At 43.0% G+C, this 27373-nt stretch overlaps 1 protein-coding gene across 8 annotated transcripts; it reads left to right on the top strand.

The window, feature by feature from the left end:
* Positions 1–27: 27 nt before the first annotated feature.
* Positions 28–27373, top strand: LOC128597303 (dimethylaniline monooxygenase [N-oxide-forming] 4). Of its 8 annotated transcripts, XM_053607575.1 has the most exons (10): positions 28–305; positions 622–687; positions 3944–4083; positions 7139–7327; positions 8210–8372; positions 14719–14861; positions 16831–17030; positions 19046–19398; positions 22432–22501; positions 23818–27373. In XM_053607575.1, exons 3-10 carry the CDS (start codon positions 3952–3954, stop codon positions 24239–24241), a joined length of 1674 nt encoding a protein of 557 aa, XP_053463550.1. In that variant the 5' UTR covers positions 28–305; positions 622–687; positions 3944–3951; the 3' UTR covers positions 24242–27373. The 8 variants fall into 8 exon arrangements, with proteins under 8 accessions (XP_053463550.1, XP_053463553.1, XP_053463549.1 ...); XM_053607578.1 differs by lacking the exon at positions 622–687 and having other exon boundaries at positions 3944–4051; XM_053607574.1 differs by lacking the exon at positions 622–687.

Below are 27373 nucleotides of genomic sequence, written 5' to 3'. Positions count from 1 at the left end.
ATCCAACAGCTGTATTCTGACTCATCATTTGGCCCACCCTTGAGATCACGGAAGTATCAAGCTCTCGTACTGAACATATTTTTTCCTGTAGTGAGTATATTTTCTGCAGTCATCAGCATAGCAATAAAGACTAATGGCTTTTGTTTTAAACTGAGAGCACTTTGATCAAAGTCAGCACATTCTGTTTATTTTTGTTTTGGAACAAAGAATTTGGGGGGTTTCAACTTCCTTGTTTTGTTTTCTGTGACAAACACTACCTTTGGCTATTTGAATTTAAGTCAAAGTGTCTGCTCTATGCAAACAAGGTAAGTGTTTGGGTTGGTTTTTTTTTTTTTTTTTTTTCAAATGGAGAAATCTTTTCAGAAACTGCTTTGGAAAAGGATGAACATTCGGCTTAGAGAGTGCATTCCTTAAGAATGAATTTGATTCTCTACTTCTGAGGCTTTTTGACGAGTATTAAAGCAGTAGAATTAAAGAAAGAGGCAGGAAGCCAAGCAAAGTTGTAAGGACATAAAGTTACGTTGTAGAGAGAAACCATCCAAAAGGAAGGTGTCAGTGAGAAAAATAGAATCTTTGGACTCTAGCTAGTCTCACCTCTGATTTCATCTTACACATGAGAAGGGAGTGCCACGGACTGGAAAACTCAGAATACTCCACAGATGGTGTGCTAGGCGATACTGGAACAAGGTAAAGAGCACGGTGGGCTGATGATAAGAAATGTAAACTGATCAAATTCCAAACTTAGACATAATTGATTACATGAGTTGGTGTACAAGGATTCCTATATCGGCTGGCCGGCCAGGTATGTGGTTGGGTTTTCCTCTTGTACAAAAGTCTGCTTATTAGGCCTTAATTACCTTCAGAGCCCCATGCTTAGCTCAGTACCCTGCACTTAAAGGTAGGTACCCAGGGTACATCTGTGCAATGAATTACTTTGCTGCCAGTCTGTTCACTTCAGCATATTTTTCACTTTACCAATTCAATGAACAGTCATTTATTTTGTGTTATTAATGCAAAGAAGGAGCACAGGAGAGATATGCCAACTCCAGGTCTCTCCCAAGGGCCCTGGAAATTCAAGTGTTCTTATTGGTGGGGACCATTTGTTTCTGGTTAGAAGCTCTCCAGACCACCTACTCTTCAACCCGAAGGAAACCAAGGTACATCTGCCTACTCGTTTGCAAACATGTTGGTGATTTTACCTGTGTGAGGTGTCTTTTCTAGGGAGAGGTGAGGGAAGGAAGGAGAAAAGTACGTAGACAGAGAGTGAATGCTGAGTGAATATTTTATACTAGGCACTTTTGTGTAAGTAACTATCATTTTGTTAACAGCTGAAACTTTCCTTCAACATAGAAGAAGAAAACATTGTGGGTTTTTTTTTGTTTATTTTACAAATAATATGTCTAAGGATGTTTCAGTAGGTCAGTCAGATTCATATGGCTAATCAGTAACAGAGACAAAGTTCAAACCTAATACTGCTGCTTGCAAAGTCCTTTCTCATTGCAACCCACATAGCTCTCCCAACTAAATCTAGAATCCCAAATGACCTGAGAGTCTAATGGGAAGAGGGATACATTTTGCAGTAGATAATAAAGTCAGGTATGGAGATCTCAGTCTTACAAAGGAAAGGATCGGAAATAAGTTTGAAAAAAGGCAGCCCTAAGAAATCCATCTGATCCTTATTACTTACAAGTCCATGAAGCTGCTCCAGGATTAGGTAAATCTGAGGGGTCTGAGGGCTCAGAAGTCATTTGTCCCCTGTGGTTAGTAAATACACTCTGCTTCTATGTCTGTGAATTTTAATGTGATTCAGAGGCAAGCTGCAGAATCATGCGGACAGACTCCCAGGCCCAATCTAAAAGTGGAGCAGCAAAACTGAGCAAAGGTGAGGGAAGGGACTTAGTAAGAAGAATCACGGGACACATCAGCTCCCAGACCAACAGCATATGTGCATCTTGGCTTCAGAGCCAGGCAGTCACATTCAGTGCAGACTCTGCCTCTTCTCAGCATTGTGGCCTTAAGTCACGTCAAATGATGGTACCGAGTGTTGCAATATATTCAAGGGGGGTGCTGGGAATCCAATACTCCAATTAAGTCCACTTGATGTGTCCAGGGCCTCAGCGTGACATAAACCTAATTTGATGGAATTAACTCATTAGCCCATCTGATCTAGGCAGATGAAGTTGAGGTGTGTGGAAGCTCTAAAAAACTGGCTCTAAATCCCCATGACACATACTTCCTCCAGTCTCCCCTGACAAACATGAGCAACCTCATTTCTACATGACCTCATCTTGAACTCCAGAATGTTCCATGTGATTCTCTTTAGGGACTTTGTTCTCTATTATGGTCAGTCTTGCCTCTGTGCAAGACTAAGAACCTCAACCTTTGTGACATTACTAGCATGCCATTACTAGCAATTCTTCAGGACTCTGGATGGTTTGAATAAAACTAGTGGTTCTCCTGACTGAAATTCCTAGGATTTGCAGCTCAAGGTGACAGTAAAAGACTCCTTTTAATACCAAAGGGTCTAAGGTCCCGAGGCAGTGGGTGGTCAAGATACTACTATGCTAGTTAATAATAATACAGGTTGAATATCCTTTATTCAAAATGGGTCTACCCACCAAACAATGACAGCTGCAACCAAAAAATAGCCAGACGTTGTGGCAGGCACCTGTAGTCCCAGCTACTTGGGAGGTGGAAGCAGGAGAATCACTTGAGTCCAGGAGTTGGAGGTTGCTGTGAGCTGTGATGCCATCGCACTCTATCCAGGGTGACAGCTTGAGGCTCTGTCTCAAAAAAAAAGGGGGGGGGGGTCCAAAGTGTTCTTGATTTCAGACTTTTTTATCTTAGAATATTTGCATGGGTCATGGGTTGACTATCCCAAATCCCAAATGCTTTGATGAGCATTTCCTTTGAGAGTCATGTAGTGGCGCAAAAGTTTTAGATTTTGGAGCATTTCAAACTCTGGAGTTTTGGATTTGGGATGCTCACTTAATCTTCACAACATATCTTTTATCTTCTTTTTTTTTTTTTTTTTTTGAGACAGAGTCTCAAGCTATTGCCTTGGGTAGAGTGCCATGGTGTCACAGCTCACAGGAACCTCAAACTCTTGGGCTCAAGCGATTCTCTTGCCTCAGCCTCCCAAGTAGCTACAGGTGCCCACCACAATGCCCAGCTATTTTTTGGTTGTACTTGTCATTGTAGTTTGGCAGGCCCAGGCTGGGTTTGAACCTGCCAGCTCCAGTGTATGTGGCTGGCACCCTAGCCACTGAGCTACAGGTGCCAAGCCTTCACAACATATCTTTAAAGTAGTTGTTAAAAAACTGAGGCGCAGGCTCGGCACCCGTAGCACAGTGGTTACAGTTCCAGCCACATCCATGGAGGCTGGTGGGTTCAAACCCAGCCCGGGCCAGCTAAACAATGACAACTGCAATAAGAAAATAGCCAGGTGTTGTGGCAGGCACCTGTAGTCCCAGCTACTTGGGAGGCTGAGGCAAGAGAATTGCTTAAGCCCAAGAGTTTGAGGTTCCTGTGAGCTGTGACGTCACAGCACTCTACCCTGGGTGACATAGTGAGACTCTGTCTAAAAAAAAAAAAACCGAGGCACAGATGGTGGCGCATGTGGCTCAAAGAAGTAGGGTGCTGGCCCTGTAAGCCGGAGGTGGTGGGTTCAAACCCAGCCCCGGCCAAAAACTGCAAAAAAAAAAACAAAAAACTGAGGCACAGAGAGGATAAAGTCCAAGGTCACACAGGTGATAAGTGGTGAAGCCAGTACGTAAACCAAAACAGTCTGATTTCAGAGCCTGCATTTTTAACCAGAATGCAATTCTGCCTCCAAAGATGAAAGAAGTACATTTATGTCACACTATAAAAATTGAGTCCCGTGAGAAGGACTCCCTTCCAACTTTGTCACATAAAACATCTCTACTTGCCCTTCTTCTAACAGGGCATACCATGGCCAAGAGAGTTGCAGTGATCGGAGCTGGTGTGAGTGGCCTATCCTCCATCAAATGCTGCTTGGATGAGGACCTGGAGCCCACCTGCTTTGAGAGAAGTAATGACATCGGAGGACTATGGAAGTTTACTGTGCGTGGCTCACATCCTCCCATCTCCATCAGTCATAGCTTGGCCATATGCTTTGTCTCTGCTCAGACGTGGTGGCTTTAGCCTGGCTTGGTGATTGAGTAAGGGAGCAGGCTCACTGCAACAACACAGACAGGTGCATGGCACAGTGCTGAACACCATGCATGATGCAGTCTTGGCAGTGAGGAACCTTGAGAATAGGCAGGATAGGGCCAGGGAGTTGGAAGAGAGAGGACGAAAGAATAAGTCTGATAAGCAAAAAGAGTATTGGAAGTTGGTTTCTGGACCATGGGCATTTAAGACCAAATAGCAGAGTGTCACATGGGGTAGACTGAAGGCACTGGTGACCATGAAGCAGATTACGCTCCAGGGAGGATGGAAATTGGCATCAGGGAATGGAGCCCCAGCCCCCTGGCATTGAGCAGGTCTTTAGGAAGAGAACTGGCAAGCATCAGGCAGGGCCCCTTGGAAGTAGCTTTTATGTTCAGAATAGAAAGAACCCCGGCACTGGCCAATCCTTCTTAGAAATCGGATATGCAGCCTAAGAAGGCTACACTCAGGGCCTGACCAGCTGTTAGGTGACTTAAGCATCAGAAACAGGTGATGTAAGTGGTTGAATAACCAATAACCACCTGCCTCTGGCAAGGGTTAGTCCTGGTTACTGGCAGTAGCAGAGTATTCCCCCAGGGACAAAGGCTCTGCCCCATGTCAGAAGATGGGAGCCAGGCAGCGCCAAGTACTAAATCCTGCAGGGGGAGGAGAAGAACAACGTCCATCCACATCCATTCACTGCATGTGAATGAGGGAAGGTTCAGGCAAGAGGTGGTATTTGCTGGGGCTTTCAAGGAGAATAAGCAAATTTATGTAAGCAGGAATGGTCACAACCCTAGTATACTAGAAGGGGAAAAACTTTGTCTAGTATGCTGTGAGTCTCATCAAGCCAGCGATATCAATGTGAAAAGTATTGGGTCTGCTTTGCGTTCCTTCTGCTATTTGACACCACGGTTGGTTTGGTTTCCTTCTATTCTAAAGGAATACAGATTCATTTTAGAAATATTGAGTTAAACAAAAGGAAAAATAACAAGTTAAATATAGTTAGAATACTCACAGGTCAGCACTATTAAACTTTCAATGTACTTTCTTCCACTCATACACAGGGTTTCCATAAAGTTTAAACTTTATAATAATCTGTATGATAGTCCCTCAGTATCTGTGTATGACGACTCCCTTCACACCCCCAGCAGATACCAAAATCCATGAGTGCTCTTATACAAAATGGTTATATAAAACATAACTTATGCAAACCCTCCTGTATACTTTAAATCATCTTTAGATTACTTATAATACCTAATATAAAACAAGTATTATATAGTAGTTATACTATAAAGTTTAGGGAATAATGAAAATTAAAGAAAAGTCTGTACACGTTCAGTAGAAATGGAACTATCCTTTTTTACTCCAGATATTTTCAATCCTTGGTTGGTTGAGTTCATAAAGAACCCACAGATTCTGTACTACTTTTTTCAAAAATATTATTATATATTATTACCACTATACCCGTACCACAGTGGTTACAGCACCAGCCACATACCCCAAGGCTGGCAGGTTCGAACCTGGCCTGGACCAGCTAAACAACAATGACAACTGTAACAAAAAATTACAGGTGTTGTGGTGGGCACCTATAGTCCCAGCTACTTGGGAGGCTGAGCCAAGAGAATCGAGAATTGCTTAAACCCAAGAGTTTGAGGTTGCTGTGAGCTGTGATGCCACAGCACTCTACTGAGAGTGACATAGTGAAACTCTGTCTCAAAAAAAAAATTATTATATTAATTTTCATTCATTCAACAAGTCCTTATCATGTCCTTCTGCTAGAACACAATGGGGAACCAGGTATAGGAGGCCCCTGCCCTCCTCACGGAGTAGTAGAGACCAGAAACAATGAACAGATAATTACAACAAAAAACAATCCGTTCAGTGTTGGAAATACAGGGTACAGTGGGGCCTCAACAGCTACCTTATGCCTCATGGAAGGATTCAAAGTGACAGCTAAGAGAAACTTGAGGGAGAGACAGAAATCAGCCTCAGCCATAAGATGTTCATTGGTGTCTTTAATACAGAACTTTCTGTTTTGTTGTTTTGTTTGTGAGTGATGGAGCACAAGATGACAAGTTGAGGAGCGTGTGAGAAAACTGAGGCTGCCCATATCTGGCGATTCTTTCATGAAGATTGCGATAGCACAAAGAGAGACAGAGCTGAAAGGGGACAGAGGCTGGGGGGGGGGGGTTGTTTTGTTTTTAAAGTTAGAATCTGGCTTGACGCCTGTGGCTCAAGCAGCTAAGGCGCCAGCCACATACATCTGAGCTGGTGGGTTCGAATCCAGTCCGGGGCCCACCAAACAACAATGATGGCTGCAACCAAAAAATAGCCGGGCGTGTGGCAGGCACCTGTAGTCCCAGCTCCTTGGGAGACAGAGGCAGGAGAATCGCTTGAGCCCAAGAGTTGGAGGTTGCTGTGAGCTGTGATGCCACAGCACTCTACCCAGGCCAACAGCTTGAGGCTCTGTCTCAAAAAAAAAATAAAAAAATAAAGTTAGAATCTTTTATATTTTAAGTACTAATGGAAGAGTTGATAAAGAGAGGGTGCTTGAGAATATATAGAGACCAGAACGAGAAAAATCAGTAAGAGACTCCGTGAAGAAAGCCAAAGAGGAGGATGTCCAGAGCAGGAGCCAAGGGGGTGGCCATGGCAAGGGAAAGATGACCAAGACAGACCTCAGGCCTCACGTTCAGGAACTTGTTTACAGACAAAGCTAGCAATGTCATTAGCATCTTTGTGGTTTGAGGCAGCTATCGTATTTAACTATTCCAACCCCACCAATGATTTCTAATAATTACAGCGTGGACACCCAATGTTGAGTTTCCTGGAACTCTTTACAATTACAAATAGAATACTAAGGGCTGTGACAGCCCTCTCAGCTGGACCGGCATGGGCCTCCCTGATCTCTGTGCTCTTTCTGCTGTGTCCATCAGTCTGTCAAGTAACTCTGCCTTCACCACAGGAATCTTCTAAAGATGGGATGACCCGGGTCTACAGATCCTTAATAACAAACATCTGCAAGGAAATGTCCTGTTACAGTGACTTCCCTTTCCCCGAAGATTATCCCAATTTTATGAACCAAGAAAAATTTTGGAACTATCTCCAAGAATTTGCTGAGCACTTTGATCTCCTGAAATACATTCAATTTAAGGTAAGATACTTGGAGTTATGGAAGGTTGATGAATGGGGGCTTGTCTCTTCAGCAATCTAATGGGACTGGGATGTGCAAGTAAACGTTTTCTTGATTTGATCTCTGTGCATAAATAAGGCAAATAATAGAGATGCCTCATTTCTGTCTGATGCTCATGTTTTACATAAATTGATCATTAAAAGACTGAATTTCCTGATTCCTCCTCTGAATGCCAAACTCTCATTTGGGATAAAATTTTAAAAAATTTTTTTAAAGGAAAGGAAAAAGAGTCTTGTTTATGGCTGGGTGCAATAGCTCACACCTGTAGTCCTAGCACCCTGGGAGGCCAAGGTGAGTGGATTGTTTGAGCTCAGGAGTTCAAGACCAGCCTAAGTAAGACTGAGACCCTGTTCTCTACTAAAAATAGAAAAATTAGCTGGCCATTGTGGCAGGCGCCTATCGTCCCAGCTACTCCGGAGGCTGAGTGAGGCAAGAGGATCTCCTGAGCCCTGGAGTTGGAGGTTGCTGTGAGCTCAGCTGACAACATGGGACTCTGGCCTAGGGCAACAGAGTAGCACACCATCTCAAAAACAACTCTTGTTTAGAATGCAGAAATTATAGTGAGGCAAAACTCATTAACATAAAGTATTATAACTCACTTCTTTCTCACCAGGAATAAAAATTGTTTCTTCCTATCAATGAACAGACTCAAATGTCTTGGGTCCAAGTCTCTATTCTCATTTGAGAGTTACTTACATTCTCTGAGGAGATGATAAATCAGTATTGATAGACTCCTTATCATGGCATTTGGCCAACTTAAAGTGACAGACACAGTTTCCACTCCAGTCGCTGCGTGAGAGCTAATGTTGTTCGTGGAAGTGAATATTTGTCTTTTGCTTTCAGACCACCGTGTGCAGTGTAACAAAGCGTCCAGACTTCTCCAACACTGGCCAGTGGGATGTTGTCACAGAGACAGAGGGTAAGCAGGATAGAGCCACTTTTGACGCTGTCATGGTTTGCACTGGGCATTTCCTGAATCCTCGTCTACCTTTGGAGTCCTTTGCTGGTGAGTCCTGTCTTCTTTCTTTCTCTTTTATTTTTTCTTGTGCACATATGCCAGTCAAATTTAGCCGGGTAGCAGTGGAGAGCTGTATGCCAACTTCACTGATGCTCATGTCAGCTTATGATAACCCACCACTACCTCACCAAACCTAGCCAGTCATTTCTCCCTGAGACTCTGCCTCCTCTCTGGGTTCCTCTTAAGTCACTTCTACCTAAGACCATGCTTACTCTTCTGAGTTCTTCTAGAAAAAAAGTTATTGATTTGTAATTGGAACTATTTCCCTGTGATGATAAACAACTTCATATTCATTCTCAAAAATAATATGTACAAAATTACTTTGAAAAGTACAAAGAACTACGTAGGCATCAGGTCCTAAGGATGTCCAACTTTTTTCTTTTTTTTTCTGCTGCACATTGGAAGAAGAGTTGTCTTGGGCCACACATTAAATACAAAAACACTAAGGAAAGATGATGAGCAAAACAAGCCCCATGCATAATTTTCATGATATCTGACACCACAGATAAGCAAATAATATGCATGCAGCCTATGGCCTGTAGGTCGGACACTCTTGGAAGCTTTATCATGTGTGACTGACTAATCCAAATTGAGTGATTGTGGCTCGGCGCCTGTGGCTCAAGCAGCTAAGTAGCCAGCCACATACACCTGAGCTGGCGGGTTTGCATCCAGCTCGGGCCCGCCAAACAACAATGACGACTGCAACCAAAAAATAGCTGGGCATTGTGGTGGGCGCCTGTAGTTCCAGCTACTTGGGGGGGGTGAAGGCAGGAGAATCACTTGAGCCCAGGAGTTGGAAGTTGTTGTGAGCTGTGATGCCACAGTACTCTACCCAGGCTGACAGCTTGAGGCTCTGTCTCAAAAAAAAAAAAAAAAAAAATTGAGTTATTGTGTAAGACTTTGTCATGGAAAAAAAAAAAGCTTTGTTTTGAGGGTTGAATTATAGGCCATTTGAATCAAGACTGACCTATAATTCAAAAACTTAAGCTCTTTTTCTCTAACCTGATGCTTTAGAAAGAAAAGAAGAGGGAAAGGGGTGGGGAGAAAGAAGGAAAGAAGGAAGGGAGGGAGGAAGAAAGGAAAGGAGGGAGAAAAAAATCAAAAGCTTAAGCTGGGCCCAGTGGCAGACACCTGTGATACTGGAATTTCTTCTTCAAAAGGTCCTTGGTCTCGGGGATTGAATGAACCCCAGACTACAGATCAGTGGTTAGACAGGATTTTATTAGACAGAAAGGAATACAGAAGCAGTAAAAAGGGCACCAGAGCCTCTGGCAAAGGGGAAGACCCACTTTGGAAATCTCTCTCACGTCCTTTGTCTAGGGCAGCAGTTCTCAACCTGTGGGTCGCAACCCACAGGAACTGTATTAAAGGGCTGCGGCACTAGGAAGGTTGAGAACCACTGGTCTAGGGGTATATATAGTCTGGAGAATTACATTTTGGCTAGGATTTGGTAGGTGGAAAAATACCTTTCAAAGTTGAATACAGTCCCTCCTCTGTGCTGGGGCAAGGTTATTAGGTCTTTGTGGTTTTTATCTCAGGGAAGGGATTAGGGTGTGTGTTCCCTACTCAAGGTAGAACCACCCAAAAAACCATCTCAGGCTGTTTTGTTCATGATCTTGTTAAAGCCCACAGGGTGTGTCCTGGAAAAGGCAGCCTGTTTGCGCCTGGAAATGGGGGTCTGATTTCTGAGCTCACCTGGGCCTAGAGAATGGGAGAATCCCTGTCCAGCCCTGAGTAGGGGAATCCTGTATCACCTGTAGTCCCAGCTACTTGAGTGGCTGAGATGGGAGGGTCTCTTGAGCCCAAGAGTTTAAGGGCCGACCTGAGCAACCTAGTAAGACCTTATCTCAAAAACATAAAAAATAAAACTTAAAGGAAATAAGAGTATAAGAAAACTTGACAGATTTTTTTTTAAAGAAACAAACTGGAAGTTATGCATGCAAAAGAATATATTTGCTCCTCAAAATAGTCAACACAATAATAATCCATATTCCTCTTAGACCAGTGCAGTTCTAGAAATTTCCTTTTGGCTCAGCACTCATAGCACAGTGGTTACGGCACCAGTCACATGCACCAAGGCTGACAGGTTCTAATCCAGCCTGGACCAGCTAAACAACAATGACAACTGCAACAAAAACAACAACAAAAAATAGTTGGACATTGTGATGGGTGCCTGTAGTCCCAGCTACTTGGGAGGCTGAGGCAAGAGAATCCCTTAAGCCCAATAGTTGGAGGTTGCTGTGAGCTGTGATACAACAGCACTCTACCAAGGATGACATAGTGAGACTCTGTCTCAAAAGAAAAAAGAAATTTCCTTTTGGAAATGCCTTAGGGTCTAACAGCATATTCTTTTTAATATTAGTATATTTACTCATGCTTTGCAATCTCTCCTTTTTGAGGTGAAAATTAACTATTTAGGAAGTTAAAAGCTATTCAAATTCAGATGAGGGGAATAAAATTAGTCAAATGAGGATTATTAAAATGTAGCAAAGCTACTCTTCTGTCATGTAAACATATTAGCAGCCCTAAAGGCAATTGATTAAGTGAGGCTTTGGAATCCCTTTGAAGAAGTGGAAGACCATTTAAGGAAGGAAAAATGTGAAGTATAAAACTCACAGGTGGGGCGCAGTGGCTCAGGCCAGGGCAGGTGGATTGCCCTGAGCTCAGGAGTTCAGAGACTAGCCTGTTATCGCTTCTTGGCCTTTTGGCTAAGATCAAGTGTCCAGACCAGCTTGAGAGCATAGTGAGACTGTCTCAAAAAAAAAAAAAGCAATTACAGAGAACCTATAATTTGCAAGGCAGCCTGTTAGGTAATGTGAACGATACAAACTCTGTGAGCCAAACTTGAACCCTCAAGTCATTCTCTCCAACAAAACCTCAGCAAATGGCTGAATGCATTTGATGTATATTCTGTTCCGAGTTCTTAGAACCCTCTAAGTGCTCCCCTTTTACAATTCTAACCATCCTTCAAATTTCTTCCTTTAAAAGAAAAAAAGTCACCTCCTCCAGAACATCTTCCCTGGCTCAGCCCAGGCTGGATGGCCGCACTGGGGCTGACATAACCCTGCCACTCTAAAGGCAGTGTAGTATCAGTGCCCGACCGCTGAGCTCTGGAGTCAGACACCTTGAGCTCTCATCTGGGCAAGTTTCTTAAGTCTCCCAGCCTCAATCTCAGCTTTGGTAAAACAATAAAAATATGGCCATGATCATACCACTTCCCAGCAGCCTGGGCAGTGCACAGAGACCTTCTCTCTGGCTGAGTGGTGGTGATACAGTCCACCTATGAGGCTGAGGTGAGGTTTAAATTAGTTAATCTATATAAAGCTCTACAAGAGCACATCGGATTTGCATAACAGGGCCTAAATAAAGGTTAGCTATGTCTTTTTACATAACTCTCTCCCCTACTAGAGGGCAAATTCCTTGAAGATAGAGACTGCCTCTTCTCCTCACATTCCTTAGACATAACAGTGTTGAAAGGACAGGCTGTGGAAGGAACCATCCTTAGCTAACTGCATTTCATCCTTTAATACCCCTGCAGGCCTGGTCTGTGGGACAACCTTCCCCCGCCCCTGGGTGAAATGAAATCCCAGGCGGTTTCCACTTTGTGCTCCATACACTCCAAGAGTCAAGGTCAGTGTGGTCTCCTTGATGGCCTCACCCCTGGCTCTGTGGCAACATCACAGAAAGTGCCACAGCACTGTAAAATTACTTTCAGGAACTGTCCAACTTCCAACTCCTAGCAACTTCAACTGCCACCATTTTAATTTTTTAATGTTTTTTTAAATTTATTTTTATTCATTATTTTGTTTTTTAGAGGTGGGGGGGTCTCACTTTGTCACACAGGCTGGAGAACAACAGCACAAACAGCCCACTGCAGCCTCCAACTTCCTGATCCTCCCGCCTCAGCCTCTGGAGGAGCTGGGACTACAGGTGTGCACCACCGTGCCAGCTAACTTCAAGGATTTTAGACCCCCAAAGTAGGGGACTGCAAAACTGGCCTGCATACACATTCTCTGCAAATTCAGCATAGTTGGGTGCAGTCACATACCAATAGGGGTGTCAGGGACTGACCCCATGGGTGGTTTGTTTTTACATGTTCTGTTCTCCTGCTGAAATAGATGTACAAAACAATCCCTCAGTGGGGTTGGTCCCTGATTTCCCCTATTGGTATGCAACTGTTTAAGGCCTCACTTGAAATGCAATAACTACAGGCAGAGAATCTTATTAAAACATTTTGTTGGGCGGCGCCTGTGGCTCAGTCGGTAAGGCGCCAGCCCCATATACCGAGGGTGACAGGTTCAAACCCGGCCCCTGCTGAACTGCAACCAAAAAATAGCCAGGAGTTGTGGCGGGCGCCTGTAGTCCCAGCTACTCGGGAGACTGAGGCAAGAGAATCGCTTAAGCCCAGGAGTTGGAGGTTGCTGTGAGCTGTGTGATACCACGGCACTCTACCGAGGGCCATAAAGTGAGACTCTGTCTCTACAAAAAAAAAAACATTTTGTTACATATTGTAGCTATTTGAATAAATGTTACAGAGTAAATGAATAAATCAATGACTGAATGGTAGGACAGTGATATACTCTAGAAGACAGTTTAATCTTTATACATTAAAGCTTCAAAAGCACTTGAAGCATTGGGGTAGGAGTTCGTCTAGTCCTCTAATCTGCTAAACTTCATCTTTCTGATTCTGGCTCCGCACCTGTAGCAGTGGTTATGGCGCCAGCCACATACACCCAGGCTGGCAGGTTCGAACGTGGCCCAGGCCTGCCAAACAACAATGACAACTACAACCAAAAAATAGCCAGGCATTGTGGCAGGCACCTGTAGTCCCAGCTACTTGGGAGGCTGAGGCAAGAGAATCACTTAAGCCCAAGAGTTTGAGGTTGCTGTGAGCTGTGACATCATGCACTTTACCGAGGGCAGTGTAGTGAGACTCTGCCTCAAAAAAAAAAAAAAAAAAAATATATATATATATATATATATATATATAACATCTTTCTGATTCTTTGACAGTGCTTCATCTTACCTGTCACTGGCCTCATCACCATTGTGTCCTGTCACCTCTCATAATTTCCATTGCTGCTGCCTCCACTGTCAACACCCCTACTTACACTGCTGCTACTATTCTTAGTGTATGTGAATCCATGGCCGACATTGACCAAGGAGACAATTACCAAAAATAAAACAAAAGGTGGCTCCGCGCCTGTGGCTCAAGCAGCTAAGGCGCCCACATACACCTGAGCTGGTGGGTTTGAATCCAGCCCGAGCCCACCAAACAACAACGACAGCTGCAACCAAAAAAATAGCCAGGCATTGTGGCAGGCGCCTGTAATCCCAGCTACTTGGGAGGCGGAAGCAGGAGAATGGCTTGAGCCCAGGAGTTGGAGGTTGCTGTGAGCTGTGATGCCACGGCACTCTACCCAGGGTGACAGCTTGAGGCTCTATCTCAATAAATAAATAAATGAATACTTTTTTAAAAGGAGAAATATTTGGTAGCCTTTCACACATATGTGTATATAAATAGCATAATAGCTACATTTCTATTGAAAGAGTGCTAGAGGCTTCGTGAAAGTTTAGTCAGAAACAAGCGTAACATAAGAATAAAGTACAAATAAGCATATATCGTAACAAAGCATTAAACATATAGTACAGCATAAAGTATTAGTAACATGAGCTAAAATCAAACAGTTGTGATTTCTTACAAAAGTACTTGCCAAGGAATTTCTTCTATGAAAACTATTAACTGAATTAAAGATTCAATTTGTAAACATACTACATATACACAAATCACATTCTAATAGAATGTATCTATTGGGTTAAATAAGATGTGTCTGCAATTACCTTTTGTTTTGTTTTGTTTTGAAATGCTTATTCAGTATCCAAAGCAAGATGTCAAGTAAGTATTTAGATATGACCATGGTGGTCTGGGAGAAATCACAATTGGATACAGCGCTTAATGGGAATGGCTACAATTACACGGAACTAGAAACAATCCACCTCTTCCCCAGGATGTTCAGGTTAATACATAAGATGTTTCTTATTACTTGTCTTCAGTCAGTTTGATTTCCCAAGTAATTGCTTTCAAAGGGAACACTCACGTGGAATAGAAGATCGCTTATATTTTTAGCAAGGTGAGTTATACTAAATCTGCATCCGGCCTGACAACGTCCTGGAGAAGGACATTATATGCTTGTTCTGCCTCCTGAAAGTCCTGGTAGGAGGAAAGGGCTGCCGTATTTTCTGGGACTTCCCCTTGCCCACAGACCCTATCCCTGCATACTGGGAAATTATGGCTTCAGATATTTTGGATTTTCTGATCCTTCCCTCCCCTCAGGAATCCATAAGTTCAAAGGCCAGATTCTGCACAGTCAAGAGTACAAGATCCCAGAAGGCTTTCAAGGCAAACGCGTCTTGGTGGTCGGTCTTGGGAACACGGGAGGAGACATTGCCGTGGAGCTCAGCCGAACGGCAGCTGAGGTACACCACTCTGCGTCGGGGCCCCACTCCTATCATCGTTTATGGTGGCTGGGGAGAGGTGTTCAAACCTATAGAATACACTGGCCTATTGCTAAATTTTGCAAAGTGTAAGGGAAAAAATAAAATCCATGAAAATCCTTAAGGCTACCCATGGACTTCCCTGAACTAGTTAAAAAGCCATGTTTTATAGACTTGAACCATTTCTAGGAAGGACCTAAGAAAATGTGTGGATGCCAGACCACTAGGCATTTTTCAGAAGTGCTCCTTAAGGAACAAGACTAAATGGGCAAATGGCTCAATCCAAATCAATTATCTTTTCTTGAATGACTCTCTCTTTGTCATTTTGGCAAAACCCCTGTGTAAGAATAGAAAGGTGAGGCTGTTTCTCTGAATGTCTCCAACTTTTCTATTAGTAGTCAGATTTGTACCTCATTTTAAGATAAAAGCAACTTTTACCTTGCCCAAGAAGTATACATAATAACATTAGAATTTCCAATCTGAGATTCACAAATTAAAAGTCTATTCTACTTTAGCATAAATTATAAAACAGTGATTAGTACCCTCATATTAATCTGAAGTTTAAAAAGATAAGCCAATGCTAGGCAGCACCTGTGGCTCAAAAGAGTAGGGCACCAGCCCCATATGCCAGAGGTGGCGGGTTCAAACCCAGACATGGCCAAAAAAAAACATAAGACAATGCTTAGAGCTGGTAAGACTAGATTTTTATTTAATTCAGTTAAAACTGTTTTCCTAAACTTCACTTTAAATTCTGCATTATTAGGGCAGCGCCTGTGGCCAGTGGGTAGGGCGCCGGCCCCATATACCAAGGGTGGCAGATTCAAACCCAGCCCGGGCCAAATTGCAACAACAACAAAAAATAGCCAGGCATTGTGGCGGGCTCCTGTAGTCCCAGCTACTCCGGAGGCTGAGGCAAGAGAATCACCTAAGCCCAGGAACTGGAGATTGCTGTGAGCTGTATGATGCCATGGCACTCTAATGAGGGTGATAAAGTGAGACTCTGTCTCTACAAAAAAAAAACAATAAATTCTGCATTATTGCGTGGAGCATAATGAGTTCATGCCCATAATCCTGGCACCCTGGGAGAGTGAGGCTGGTGGATTGTTTGAGTTCAAGGGTTCAAGACTAGCTTGAGCAAGAGCAAGACCCCATCTCTACTAAAAAAAAAAAAAAAATAGAAAAACTAGCCAAGCATTGTGGTGGGTGTCTGTAGTTCTAGCTACTGGGGAGTCTGAGGCAGGAGGATCACTTGAGCCCAAGAATTTGAGGTTTCTGTGAGCTACAATGCCATGGCATTCCCAGGGCAACAGAGTGAGACTATGCCTCAATAAATTAACTAATTAATTTGACATTATTTACATGTAAAAAAATTCCTGATAAATACCATATATCTACAAATATTACAATTCTATGTTTGTAATTCTAGGAACATAATAAAAATACTTAACAGATATAAAGACCAGGTAAAATGAGTTTCAAGAAAAATGGCATATGAACAGACAGTCATATATATAGTTTTGTGCACAAATTCACCAATCCTTTGTTTTGTTTTGTTTTTTCTGCTTGTTTTTGAGATAGAGTCTAACTTTGTCATTCTGGATTGAGCACTGTAGCATCATACTTCACAGCAACCTCCACCTCTTGGGCTCAAGAGAGCCTCCTGCCTCAGCCTCCTGAGTAGCTGTGCCTACGGGCATCCTCCACAATGCCTGGCTATTTTTAGAGACGGTATCTCACTCTTGCTCAGGCTGGTCTTGAACTCCTGAGGTCAGGTAATCCACCTGCCTTGGCCTCCCAGACTGCTAGGATTACAGGTGTGAGCCACTGTGCCTGATTCAGTCCTCTGTGTTATAAGGCCAGAATGTCATAAGCCCATTTGAAATAAAAATTTTGAAGAAAAATACCACAAAGTGATGGGCATGTATTTATCCTTCTTGCTTTACTTTTTTAGGTACTTCTCAGTACTAGAACTGGTACCTGGGTGCGCAGCCGCTCTTCAAATGGGGGCTACCCTATTAACATGATGGATACAAGAAGATACTATAATCTTATCAGACAAGTTCTGCCTTCATGTGTCCTCAACTGGATTGAAGAGAGGCAGATGAATAAGCGATTTAATCATGAGAATTATGGATTAAGTATTGTAAAGGGGTACTTAAACCTTTTTATTTAATATAAAAATTACTATATCACGGGTGGTGCTGGCCACATGCACCGAAGGTGGTGGGTTTGAACCCAGCCCGGGCCTGCCGAACAACAATGACACCTGCAACAACAAAAAAAATAGCCAGGTGTTATGGCGGGCACCTGTGGTCCCAGCTACTTGGAAGGCTGAGGCAAGAGAATCTCTTAAGCCCTAGAGTTTGAGGTTGCTGCGAGCTGTGATACCACCACACTCTACTAAAGGTGACATAATGAGACTCTGTCTCAAAAAAAAAAAAAAAAAATTACTACATCAATATTTCTCATTCTATTTTATTGAGAACTTAAAATGTTCAATAATTATAATGATGCCTTTGTTTATTCTGTTCTAAAATTATTTCCCTAAGGCAATGTTCATCAAGTCCCATAGCAGTTCTTGAAACAGGAGTGCTCTCTATCTGGTAACAAAAACAGTAATTCATAAAACTAGAAATGATCCTTGAAAAATCAGAAAATTTAAGTGGGCTTTGGGGAGTCTTGAAATGGTTGCTGTATACCAGTGAGGCCATGCAGCACCAGTGAATGCAAGTGGGCGTCTATCTCTAGCTAACCTATAATGAACATCTATCCTAGCTGAGTAATTTGAGTTATGAATTTCTTTTTTTTTTTTTTTTGAGATAGAGTCTCACTTTGTCACCCTAGGTAGAATGCTATGACATCACAGCTCACAGCAACCTCCAGCTTTTGGGCTTAAGCAATTCTCTTGCCTCAGCCTCCCGAGTAGCTGGGACTACAGGCGCCCGCCACAGTGCCCAGCTATTTTTTGTTGCAGTTTGGCCAGGGCCAGGTTCGAACCCGCTACCTTCAGTATATGGGACCAGCACCCTACCCACTGTGCCACAGGTACTACCTGGGTTATAAATTTCTAACAGGAATTCCTGAAATTATATATTTTAGCAGACCCAGGCAGAGTTCAAACCTGCTAGCCTGGGTGTATGTGGCCGACGCCCTACCCACTGAGCTACAGGCACCGCCAAAATTATATATTTTAATATATATCTGTACTGAGTTACATATTGCAAGGAAAATAAAGCCTTTGAAATGCATGTAAGGTCATTACATGTGAATGTATTATTCTTGACCCAAATATTTATTTTTCTTTGGTAAGATTTTTGTTTCTTTTTTTGCCTATGTTCTTTTTTTCCCCCTATGTCTCATTCCTTTCCCTGAGCTATCTTTCAACTTAAAAACTAATGGCAAAGGATGATTTGATATGTAAGTTTTGTAAAGATATGTATTTTTTTATTTAAGGATTTTCTTTTCTTTTTTTTTAATTGTTGGGGATTCATTGAGGGATTTAAGGAGTTTCTTGAGCTGGGCACTGTGGCTCACACCTGTAATCTTAGCACTCTGGGAGGCCAAGGAGGGTGGATTGCCTGAGCTCAGGAGTTTGAGACCAGCCTGAGCAAGAGCAAGACTGCATCTCTAAAAAAATAGCCCAGAATTGTGGCAAATGCCGGTAAGTCCCAGCTACTACAGAAGCTGAGGCAAGAGGATACCTTGTACCCCACAGTTTGAGTTTGCTGTGAGTGATGATGCCTCGGCACTCTATGCAGGACAACAAAGTGAGATTCTGTCTAAAAAAAAAGGAGTTTCTTGCTTTCCTCTTTGCCTAACATCATTCCATGGAAACCTAGGTGATATGAAACCCAAAACTAATTATCAAGTGGATTGTTGTGTCCTCCATCCTGATGTTCTGAGAAAAACATTGCTCCAGAAATTAGTTCCAAGAGATAGAGAATCTTAAACCCAGGTAGGAAAGAGTAGGTTTGGTCATTTTCCACATGCCTTTTACTGGGAATGGAAAAACAAAACATGTTATCAATGTAGTAAGTCAGGTAAATGACTTTGAATTAGACACTGGTAAATTTACTTCCAAAGCTGGGGATTGCCCCGAATTGACTAAATGCTGAAGTTTCTCACAGATATCATGACAGTGAATGATTTTCTCCTCTGTGTCAAAGGAAAAAACCAAAATCGATTGTCAACGATGAGCTGCCAACCTGTATCCTCTGTGGAACAGTCACCATGAAATCCAGCGTGCTGGAGTTTACAGAAACCTCTGCCGTCTTTGAAGATGGGACGGTGGAAGAAAACATTGACAGTGTGATCTTCACTACAGGATATACCTTTTCTTTTCCTTTTCTTGAAGAACCTCTCAGAAGCCTCTGTATGAATAAGATATTCCTATACAAGCGGGTCTTTCCCTCGAGTCTGGAAAGAGCAACATTCGCCATCATTGGCCTGATCAGCCTGAAAGGGTCCATCTTAGCAGCCACAGAGCTCCAGGCACGATGGGTCACAAGAGTATTCAAAGGTACCTTGACTCTATTTCAAGCCCTCTCTTTTACTATTAAAATTAGTGCCCGGCCATTTAGCTAAAATCAAACAGTTGTAAGCTAAAGTAACGAAATATATACTTTTTTAAAGTAATGAACAATTAGTTGTGTGTATTGGTGTGCTACGTCACTTAATGTAACTGAGTAGAGAAAGAGGTTTAGACTCTGGATGAAATGAATTTGAACAAAAAATATAATCAGGTGGCACCCATAGCTCAAGTGGGTAAGGCGCCAGCTACATACACCAGAGCTGGAGGGTTCAAATCCAGCCTGGGCCTGCCAAACAACGACAACTAAACTAAAAAATAGCTGGGTGTTGTGATGGGCACCTGTTGTCCCAGCTGCTTGGGAGGCTGAGGCAAGAGAATCGCTTAAGGAGTTGGAGGTTTCTGTGAGCTGTGACGCTATGGCACTCTACCCAGGGCAATAGCTTGAGGCTCTGTCTCAAAAAAAAATAAAAAGAATGTAATCAAATTTCTCAGGTTAGCTGAAATCATTGCAAACATCAGGATCCTAGTCTGTTCCAGTCTATTTCAGTCTTGTCTGTTTATTACTAAGTCTTTTTGGTTTATTTTTACTAGAAATGTAACTTTATATTGTTTTCAAAGAAAAATGTTGGAATAATGCACAATGTGAATAAAATTGAGATCTGAAGTAATAGTAACCTTTAAGAAACACCCACAAACGATATTTTAGACACTGGAAACTACTTGTTGTCAATTTTGTGGTAAGAGCATAGATGCTGGAGTCAGAGTTGCCAGACTCCAGTCTCACCTTTGTAAGAACCTGTCTATGTCTCAACCCCTTCATCTGTAAACTGGGGATAATAAACCCTTTCTGAGGAACTTTGTAAAATGTATAATGTCCGCAAATCAAGCAGCCCGGTACTAGCCACACAGTAAATGTACATTCAGTGATGGCTGTTGCTCTTAACATTCTTATTGCTGCCACACCGCTAGAAAGTAGGACAAGGTTTGTATCCGTAAGCATTTTAAAAACTTGTCATTGTATTATTTTAAATATGAACAGTAATCACAATAGGGCCAACCATCTGGCTTGTAACAGAATTCTGTTCTTAATAAAATAAAAACCATCACCAGTAATTCTTTTTTTTTTTTTTTTAAGAAAGAGTTTCACTCTTGCCTTGGGTAGAGTGCTGTTACAACCTCGAACTCTCTTGGGCTCTTTCTTGCCTCAGTTCTTCATTTTTAGTAGAGATGGGAGCCTCTTGCTCAGGCTGGTCTCGAACTCATGAGCATAAGCAGTCTGCCTACCTCGGCCTCCCAGAGTGCTAGGGTTACGGGCATGAACCACAGCACCTGGCCAATCACCAATAATTTATAAATAGCATACAGTACAGTACTAAGTAGTATGGACTTCTACCGCACTTTAGAAATGTAATGATACCAATCATACTTGAAAAACCTTATGTTCTCCTAAACTGGCACAAATGTTATTTGAATGGAGGAGAGGGAATGACGTCATCAGGAAATCTCATTTTATTTCTGTAGAAAAAATTCCACAACTCTCTATTAGCATACCACAGATTTTTATCTCTTTAAGGCCAATTGATGTGCTTTCACAGCATTCTCCAATTACATTAAAACCACAAAAGACTCGTAAGAACCTAGTTGTTTAAACTATTTCATGGGAGCTCCAAAATACTTATTAGAGAAAGCTGACAAACAAAAACTTATTTTACATGTACGTGTGTGTATGTATGTGTGTACATGTATCTATTTGTGTGTTTGTTGTTTTGAGACAGGGTCTCACTCTGTTGCCCAGGCTAGAGTACACTGTGGCACAGTCGTAAAGCTCACTGCAGCCTTGAACTCTAGGGATTACATTATCTTCTTGCTCAACCTCCTGAGCAGCTGAGACTCAAGGCACACACCACCATGCCAGGCCATCAAAACTCCTTTAGATCACACTATAGGAGGAATTGCATCCTTCTCCAGAGTTTGCAAGTGGCAATCCAGAAATCACCAATTAAAGTCAATACAATAGCCTGAGGGTGGCGCCTGTGGCTCAGTGAGTAGGGCACTGGCCCCATATACTGAGGGTGGCGGGTTCAAACCAGCCCCGGGCAAACTGCAACAAAAAAATAGTTGGGTGTTGTGGCAGGCACCTGTAGTCCCAGCTACTCAGGAAGCTGAGGCAGGAGAATTGCCTAAGCCCAAGAGCTGGAGGTTGCTGTGAGCTGTGACACCATCACACTCTACCAAGGGTGACAAAGAGTAAGACTCTGTCTCTTATAAAAAAAAAAAAAAAATAGCCTGAGTTGCAAGACCTCATCTCTATAGTGAGACATCATCTTTACAAAAAAAATGTTAAAGTTAGCCAGGTGTGGTGGTGTGTATCTGTAATCCCAGCTACTCAGGGGGGGGCTGAGGTAGGAGGATCACTTTAGCTTAGGAGTTTGCAGTTACAGTGAGCCATGATTATGCCTGGGTAACAGAGGGATACCCTGTCTCTAAAAACATTAATTAATTCTTTTTTTTTGAGACAGAGCCTCATTATGTTGCCCTCAGTATAGTGTTGTGGCTTCACAGCTCACAGCAACCTCAAACTCTTGGGCTTAAGTGATTCTCTTGCCTCAGCCTCCCAACTAGCTGGGACTACAGACGCCCAACACAACACCCAGCTATTTTTGGGTTCTAGTTGTCATTGTTGTTTGGTAGGCCCAGGCTGGTTTGAACCTGCCAGCTCCAGTGTATGTGGCTGGCATCCTACCTGCTGAAGCTACAGATGCCGAGCCAATTAATTCATTCTTGCTAATTTTTGACAAGATTAGGTAAGAGCTGACACAGGTACAACTCTGGCAGGAGAGTACCTTGGTTGAGTGAGTTGGGAGGGGGATTCAAAATCCAGAAAATTATTCTCTGGCCTTCAATTCCATTATGAGTTTTTGGACTCTCATATGCTATGAAGGGAGACTAGAAATCTGAGGGAGAAGAACTTAAAAGAAAAGCCACGGGTGACTTTAGTATTGTTTCTGATTTTTCTCACAGGACTCTGTAAGATACCTCCTTCCCAAAAATTGATGGCTGAGGCTACCAAAAAAGAACAGCTCATTAAAAGGTATGAAATAGGGCAGCACCTGTGGCTCAGTGAGTAGGGCGCCGGCCCCATATGCCGAGGGTGGCGGGTTCAAACCCAGCCGGCCAAACTGCAACAACAAAATAGCCGGGCGTTGTGGCGGGCGCCTGTAGTCCCAGCTGCTCAGGAGGCTGAGGCAAGAGAATCGCGTAAGCCCAAGAGTTAGAGGTTGCTGTGAGCCGTGTGACGCCACGGCACTCTACCCGAGGGCGGTACAGTGAGACTCTGTCTCTACAAAAAAAAAAAAAAGGTATGAAATATAGCTTGCTATAGGGAAAACTTAGAATATATTCTGTTGCCAGGGGAAAAATGGATTCAGAGTATAAAATCTATTGGGGGCCGCCTGTGGCTCAAAGGGGTAGTGTGCTGGCCCCACATGCCAGAGGTGGAGGGTTCAAACCCAGTCCCGGCCAAAAACTGCAAAGAAAAAAAAAAATCCATTCCTGAGGAAGCAGTGTGGCAGGTTGGCAGTAACTCTGCATCACGAGTCGGAAGAACATGTTCTTCATCCAAACTCTGTCACTATTTACACATTTGGCCTTGGACACATCACATGAGGAGATGGGTCTTCCTGGTGGAACACAGAACCTGCCCCACCCCGCAGGTGGCAATCAGGCCTTCGCCTGACCCTCAAAATCCATTCTCTGTTCATTCTCTCCTCACCTCTGAGACTGCTCTTCCTCTGTATTTGCTGGAACCTCCTCTTCCTCACTCCTAAAAATTAGTGAGTTCCAAACTTAGTCCTGAGACCTCTTCTCACTTTTGTTCATACTCATTCCTAGGTGGCCTCATCCAGGGTTGGGGCTTTATTTTTTATTTATTTTTTTTGTAGAGACAGAGTCTCACTTTGTCGCCCTTGGTAGAGTGCCCAACCTCTAGCTCTTGGGCTTAGCTGATTCGCTTGCCTCAGCCTCCCGAGTACCTGGGACTACAGGCACCTGCCATAATGCCCGGCCATTTTTTTTATTGCAGTTTGGCCAGGGACGGGTTTGAACACAGCACCCTCAGTATATGGGGCTGGCACCCTATTCACTGAGCCACAGGTGCAGCCCAGGGTTGGGGCTTTAAATACCATCATATCCTCATGGCTCAAAAACTTGTGTCTCTAACCCAAATCTTTCCCCAAAACCAACTCTTTCTAGATAGGTCCACTTAGGTATTTAACAGGAATCTCAAATATAGTATGTCTAAAAATGAACTCTTGCCCCCCTTCACTCCCCATGTGCCTTGGAAATGGGTCACTCTGTCTCTGTTAAAGCCTACTCATTAATAAAGAGTCATCCTCTTCTCCCTCACAGGGGTGTGATTAAAAATACCTATGAAGACAAACTCGACTACATTCCCTACATGGATGAGCTTGCTGCATGTGTAGGCGCAAAGCCCAGCATCCCATTTTTGTTCCTCAAGGATCCCAGACTAGCTTGGGAAGTTTTCTTTGGACCATGCACCCCTTACCAATACCGCCTCACAGGCCCTGGAACATGGGATGGAGCCAGAAATGCCATCCTGACCCAGTGGGACAGGACAATGAAGCCTTTAAAAACTCGGACTGTTCCTGATTCCTCCAAGCCTCCTTCCAGGTTATGTTATTTAAAAACTTGGGGGGCACCTGTCCTACTTGCCTCTCTTCTACTTATTTGTAAATCACCTTTTTTGAAACTGCTACAAGATAGACTATGGGGTAGAATTCCCCCTTATCTAGCATGTATTTGGCAAGGATGAACCTGATTGGTCCTGAGGGTTGCACCAAATCATATTAATTCCATCTCCAAGTATCATGTGCAGCCCTCCTCTCCTCTCCATAATAACTGCTATAACCCAAGTTCAGGTCCAATCATCTCTTATTTGAATTATTATATGGTCTTCCTCTTTGTTCTGGATACTTTCTTACCTCCTAAACCATTGTTCTAAAATAAATATAAAGGGTGTCAAAAACACATAAACACATTTTAAGAAAGGAAAAAACTGTATTAAAATTGCAATACTCAAATCACATTTGACTTCTGCAATTATAAGAGGTGCTCAAACCAAAAAAAAAAGAGGTGCTCAAACATGACATATTCATCTTTTGTTGTCGGTATATATTGAGAATTACAATTTTAATACAGGTTTTTCATTTCTTAAACTGTGTATGTATTATTTACACCCTCTGTATGTGATTATTGTTTCCATCAAGGTCATTGTTTCCAGGGCTCAAAGAGTAGGGCACCGGCCCCATATACCAGAGGTGGTGGGTTCAAACCCAGCCCCAGCCAAAACCTGCCAAAAGGTCATTGTTTCCAACTGAAGTTAGGCCATTTGTGGAATTTTATTTTATTTTATTATTAGTATTATTATTTTTGAGACAGAGTTTTGCTTTGTGACCCTCGGTAGAGTGCTGTACTGTCACAGCTCAGAGCAACCTCCAACTCCTGGGCTTAGGCAATTCTCTTGCCTCAGCCCCCCAAGTAGCTGGGACAACAGGCACCCACCACAACACCCATCTTTTTTTTGTTGCAGTTTGGCTGGGGCCAGGTTCGAACCTGCCACCCTCGGTATATGAGGTCGGCGCCCTACCCACTGAGCCACAGGCGCTGCCCCATTTGTGGAAATTTTAATAGAGACTGTATTTGAAAAGATTTGGGCAGAGTACACATATAGGAAAGTCAATTGTAAAGAATATAGATTAAATATAATGCTTGAAAATCAAGAAAGCATTTTTCAGGCATGTTGCCAAAAGTATACATACTCTACTGTACTTTTCCATATTTCTTTTTTTTTTTTTTTTTTTTTTTTTGTAGAGACAGAGTCTCACTTTATGGCCCTTGGTAGAGGGCCATGGCATCACACAGCTCACAGCAACCTCCAACTCCTGGGCTTAAGCGATTCTCTTGCCTCAGCCTCCCAAGTAGCTGGGACTACAGGCGCCCGCCACAACGCCCAGCTATTTTTTGGTTGCAGTTCAAACCAGGGCCAGGTTTGAACCGCCACCCTCAGTATATGGGGCTGGCGCGTTACCAACTGAGCCACAGGTGCCGCCCTACTTTTCCATATTTCAACTGTATCTTTCTTAGCATAAAACAATGATTTTAAAATGTCATCTACTGAGAGTTCAATCAATTCCATCTGTAGTTCTTTAAGTGCCTTGGTGATATCAACTAGGTGAGACTAAAATGCTAATTTGAGTCTGATGTCATGATTCTCAAAGTCAGTGAACCTTTCACTGTATTCTCCAGTTAATAGGTCAATAACAGCTGTATCTTATAAAATGATTTGCATATATCATCCTACTCATCGATGACCTTTGCTAACTGGGGAAAAGCTCATCCAAAATTTCCTCTTGAAGAAGTTGTTTTTTGAAAAAAAGATAACTTGGCTTGGCGCCTGTGGCTCAAGCGGCTAGGGCGCCAGCCACATACACCTGAGCTGGTGGGTTCAAATCCAGCCCAGGCCCACCAAACAATAATGACAGCTGCAACCAAAAAATAGCCGGGCATTGTGGCGGGCGCCTGTAGTCCCAGCTACAGGGAGCTGTAGGCAGGAGACTCGCTTGAGCCCAGGAGTTGGAGGTTGCTGTGAGCTGTGATGCCGTGGCACTCTACCCAGGGTGACAGCTTGAGGCTATGTCTCCAAAAAAAAAAGAAAAAAGATAACTCGCTTTCAAAATTCTTGGATATTTTGCCCATCTCATACATAATCTTAGTTTCACCTTTCAAAGAAATAATTCAAGTCATTTTGATTTGACTTGATAGCACAAAGAAATGCTACATTCCTATAGAAATCTTTCAATAATGCACATTGTGATTCTGTTCTTCATAATATTTAAGTATCTGTTCTTGCAGAGATAAAATTTTGGCTAACACCTGACCCTGCACTAGCCGATGTACTTTAGAATGATATGGCAAATCCACACTCAATATCTCATGGTTCAACTTGACAGTGATACAAAACTTACAATACTTAACAACTTGGCTCAGCACCTGTAGCTCAAGCGGCTAAGGCGTCAGCCACATACACCAGAGCTAGTGGGTTCGAAGACAGCTTGGGCCTGCCAAACAACGACAACTACAACCAAAAAATAGCTGGGCATTGTGGCAGGCGCCTGTAGTCCCAGCTACCCTGTTTACCCAAAAATAAGACAGTGTCTTATTTTAAGCTGTGCTCCCAAAGATGCACTAGGTCTTATTTTCAGGGGACGTCTTATCTTTCCTGTAAGTAGGTCTTATTTTCGGGGATGTCTTATTTTCGGGGAAACAGGGTACTTGGGAGGCGGAGGCAAGAGAATCACTTAAAGCCAAGAGTTTGAGGTTGCTGTGAGCTGTGATGCCAGGGCACTCTACCCAGGGCCACACCTTGTGACTCTGTCTCAAAAAAAAAAAAAAAAAAGCAGACTGACAGGTTCTGGCATAGAACCAGGGTAAGGGTCTACAAGAAAGGAAAAGAGGTCATTCCAGGGACAAGGAAAGATTTTAACAGAGAGGAAAAGCAGAATGGAGACTGACCAGGTGTCAGCTCAGCCCCCACACACTTGCAAAAGGCTTTTATTAGCTTTATTGGTATAGCTGGAATGGGTGAGTGAGCCTGCATACTGCCTGCCTGGGCTCTTCTCTAGTCCAGGTCGGGATTCTGGGTGTACCCTTAGGGTTAGGATTATGGGTGTATCCTTAGTAGGGGCCAGGGTATGGGTAGGGTGTTTGTAGGAACTCTGGCCTTGAGGTACTCCAGCAGTCTGGGGAAGGGATTATTGGTTTCCCACCTGATTTTCTAAAATGTCTGCATTCCTGTCAGGCTTATGAGGACTCCCTTCTCACGGAGAGTACCCTGGGAATTTAGGAGAGACCCTGTCTCTACAAAAAAATTAAAAAGTTGGAAAAA

This window comes from Nycticebus coucang, chromosome 10, assembly GCF_027406575.1.
Source record: "Nycticebus coucang isolate mNycCou1 chromosome 10, mNycCou1.pri, whole genome shotgun sequence".
NCBI lineage: Eukaryota > Metazoa > Chordata > Mammalia > Primates > Lorisidae > Nycticebus > Nycticebus coucang.
This window is presented reverse-complemented; position numbering and strand designations above follow the sequence as displayed.

Excerpts from the sequence above, each read along its gene's own strand:
- LOC128597303 (XM_053607574.1), top strand. The coding sequence starts at position 3,952 with ATGGCCAAGAGAGTTGCAGTGATCGGAGCTGGTGTGAGTGGCCTATCC. Across the intron at positions 7,328-8,209 it reads TGAAATACATTCAATTTAAG|ACCACCGTGTGCAGTGTAAC; the intron begins GTAAGATACTTG and ends TTTTGCTTTCAG. Across the intron at positions 8,373-14,718 it reads ACCTTTGGAGTCCTTTGCTG|GAATCCATAAGTTCAAAGGC; the intron begins GTGAGTCCTGTC and ends CCCTCCCCTCAG.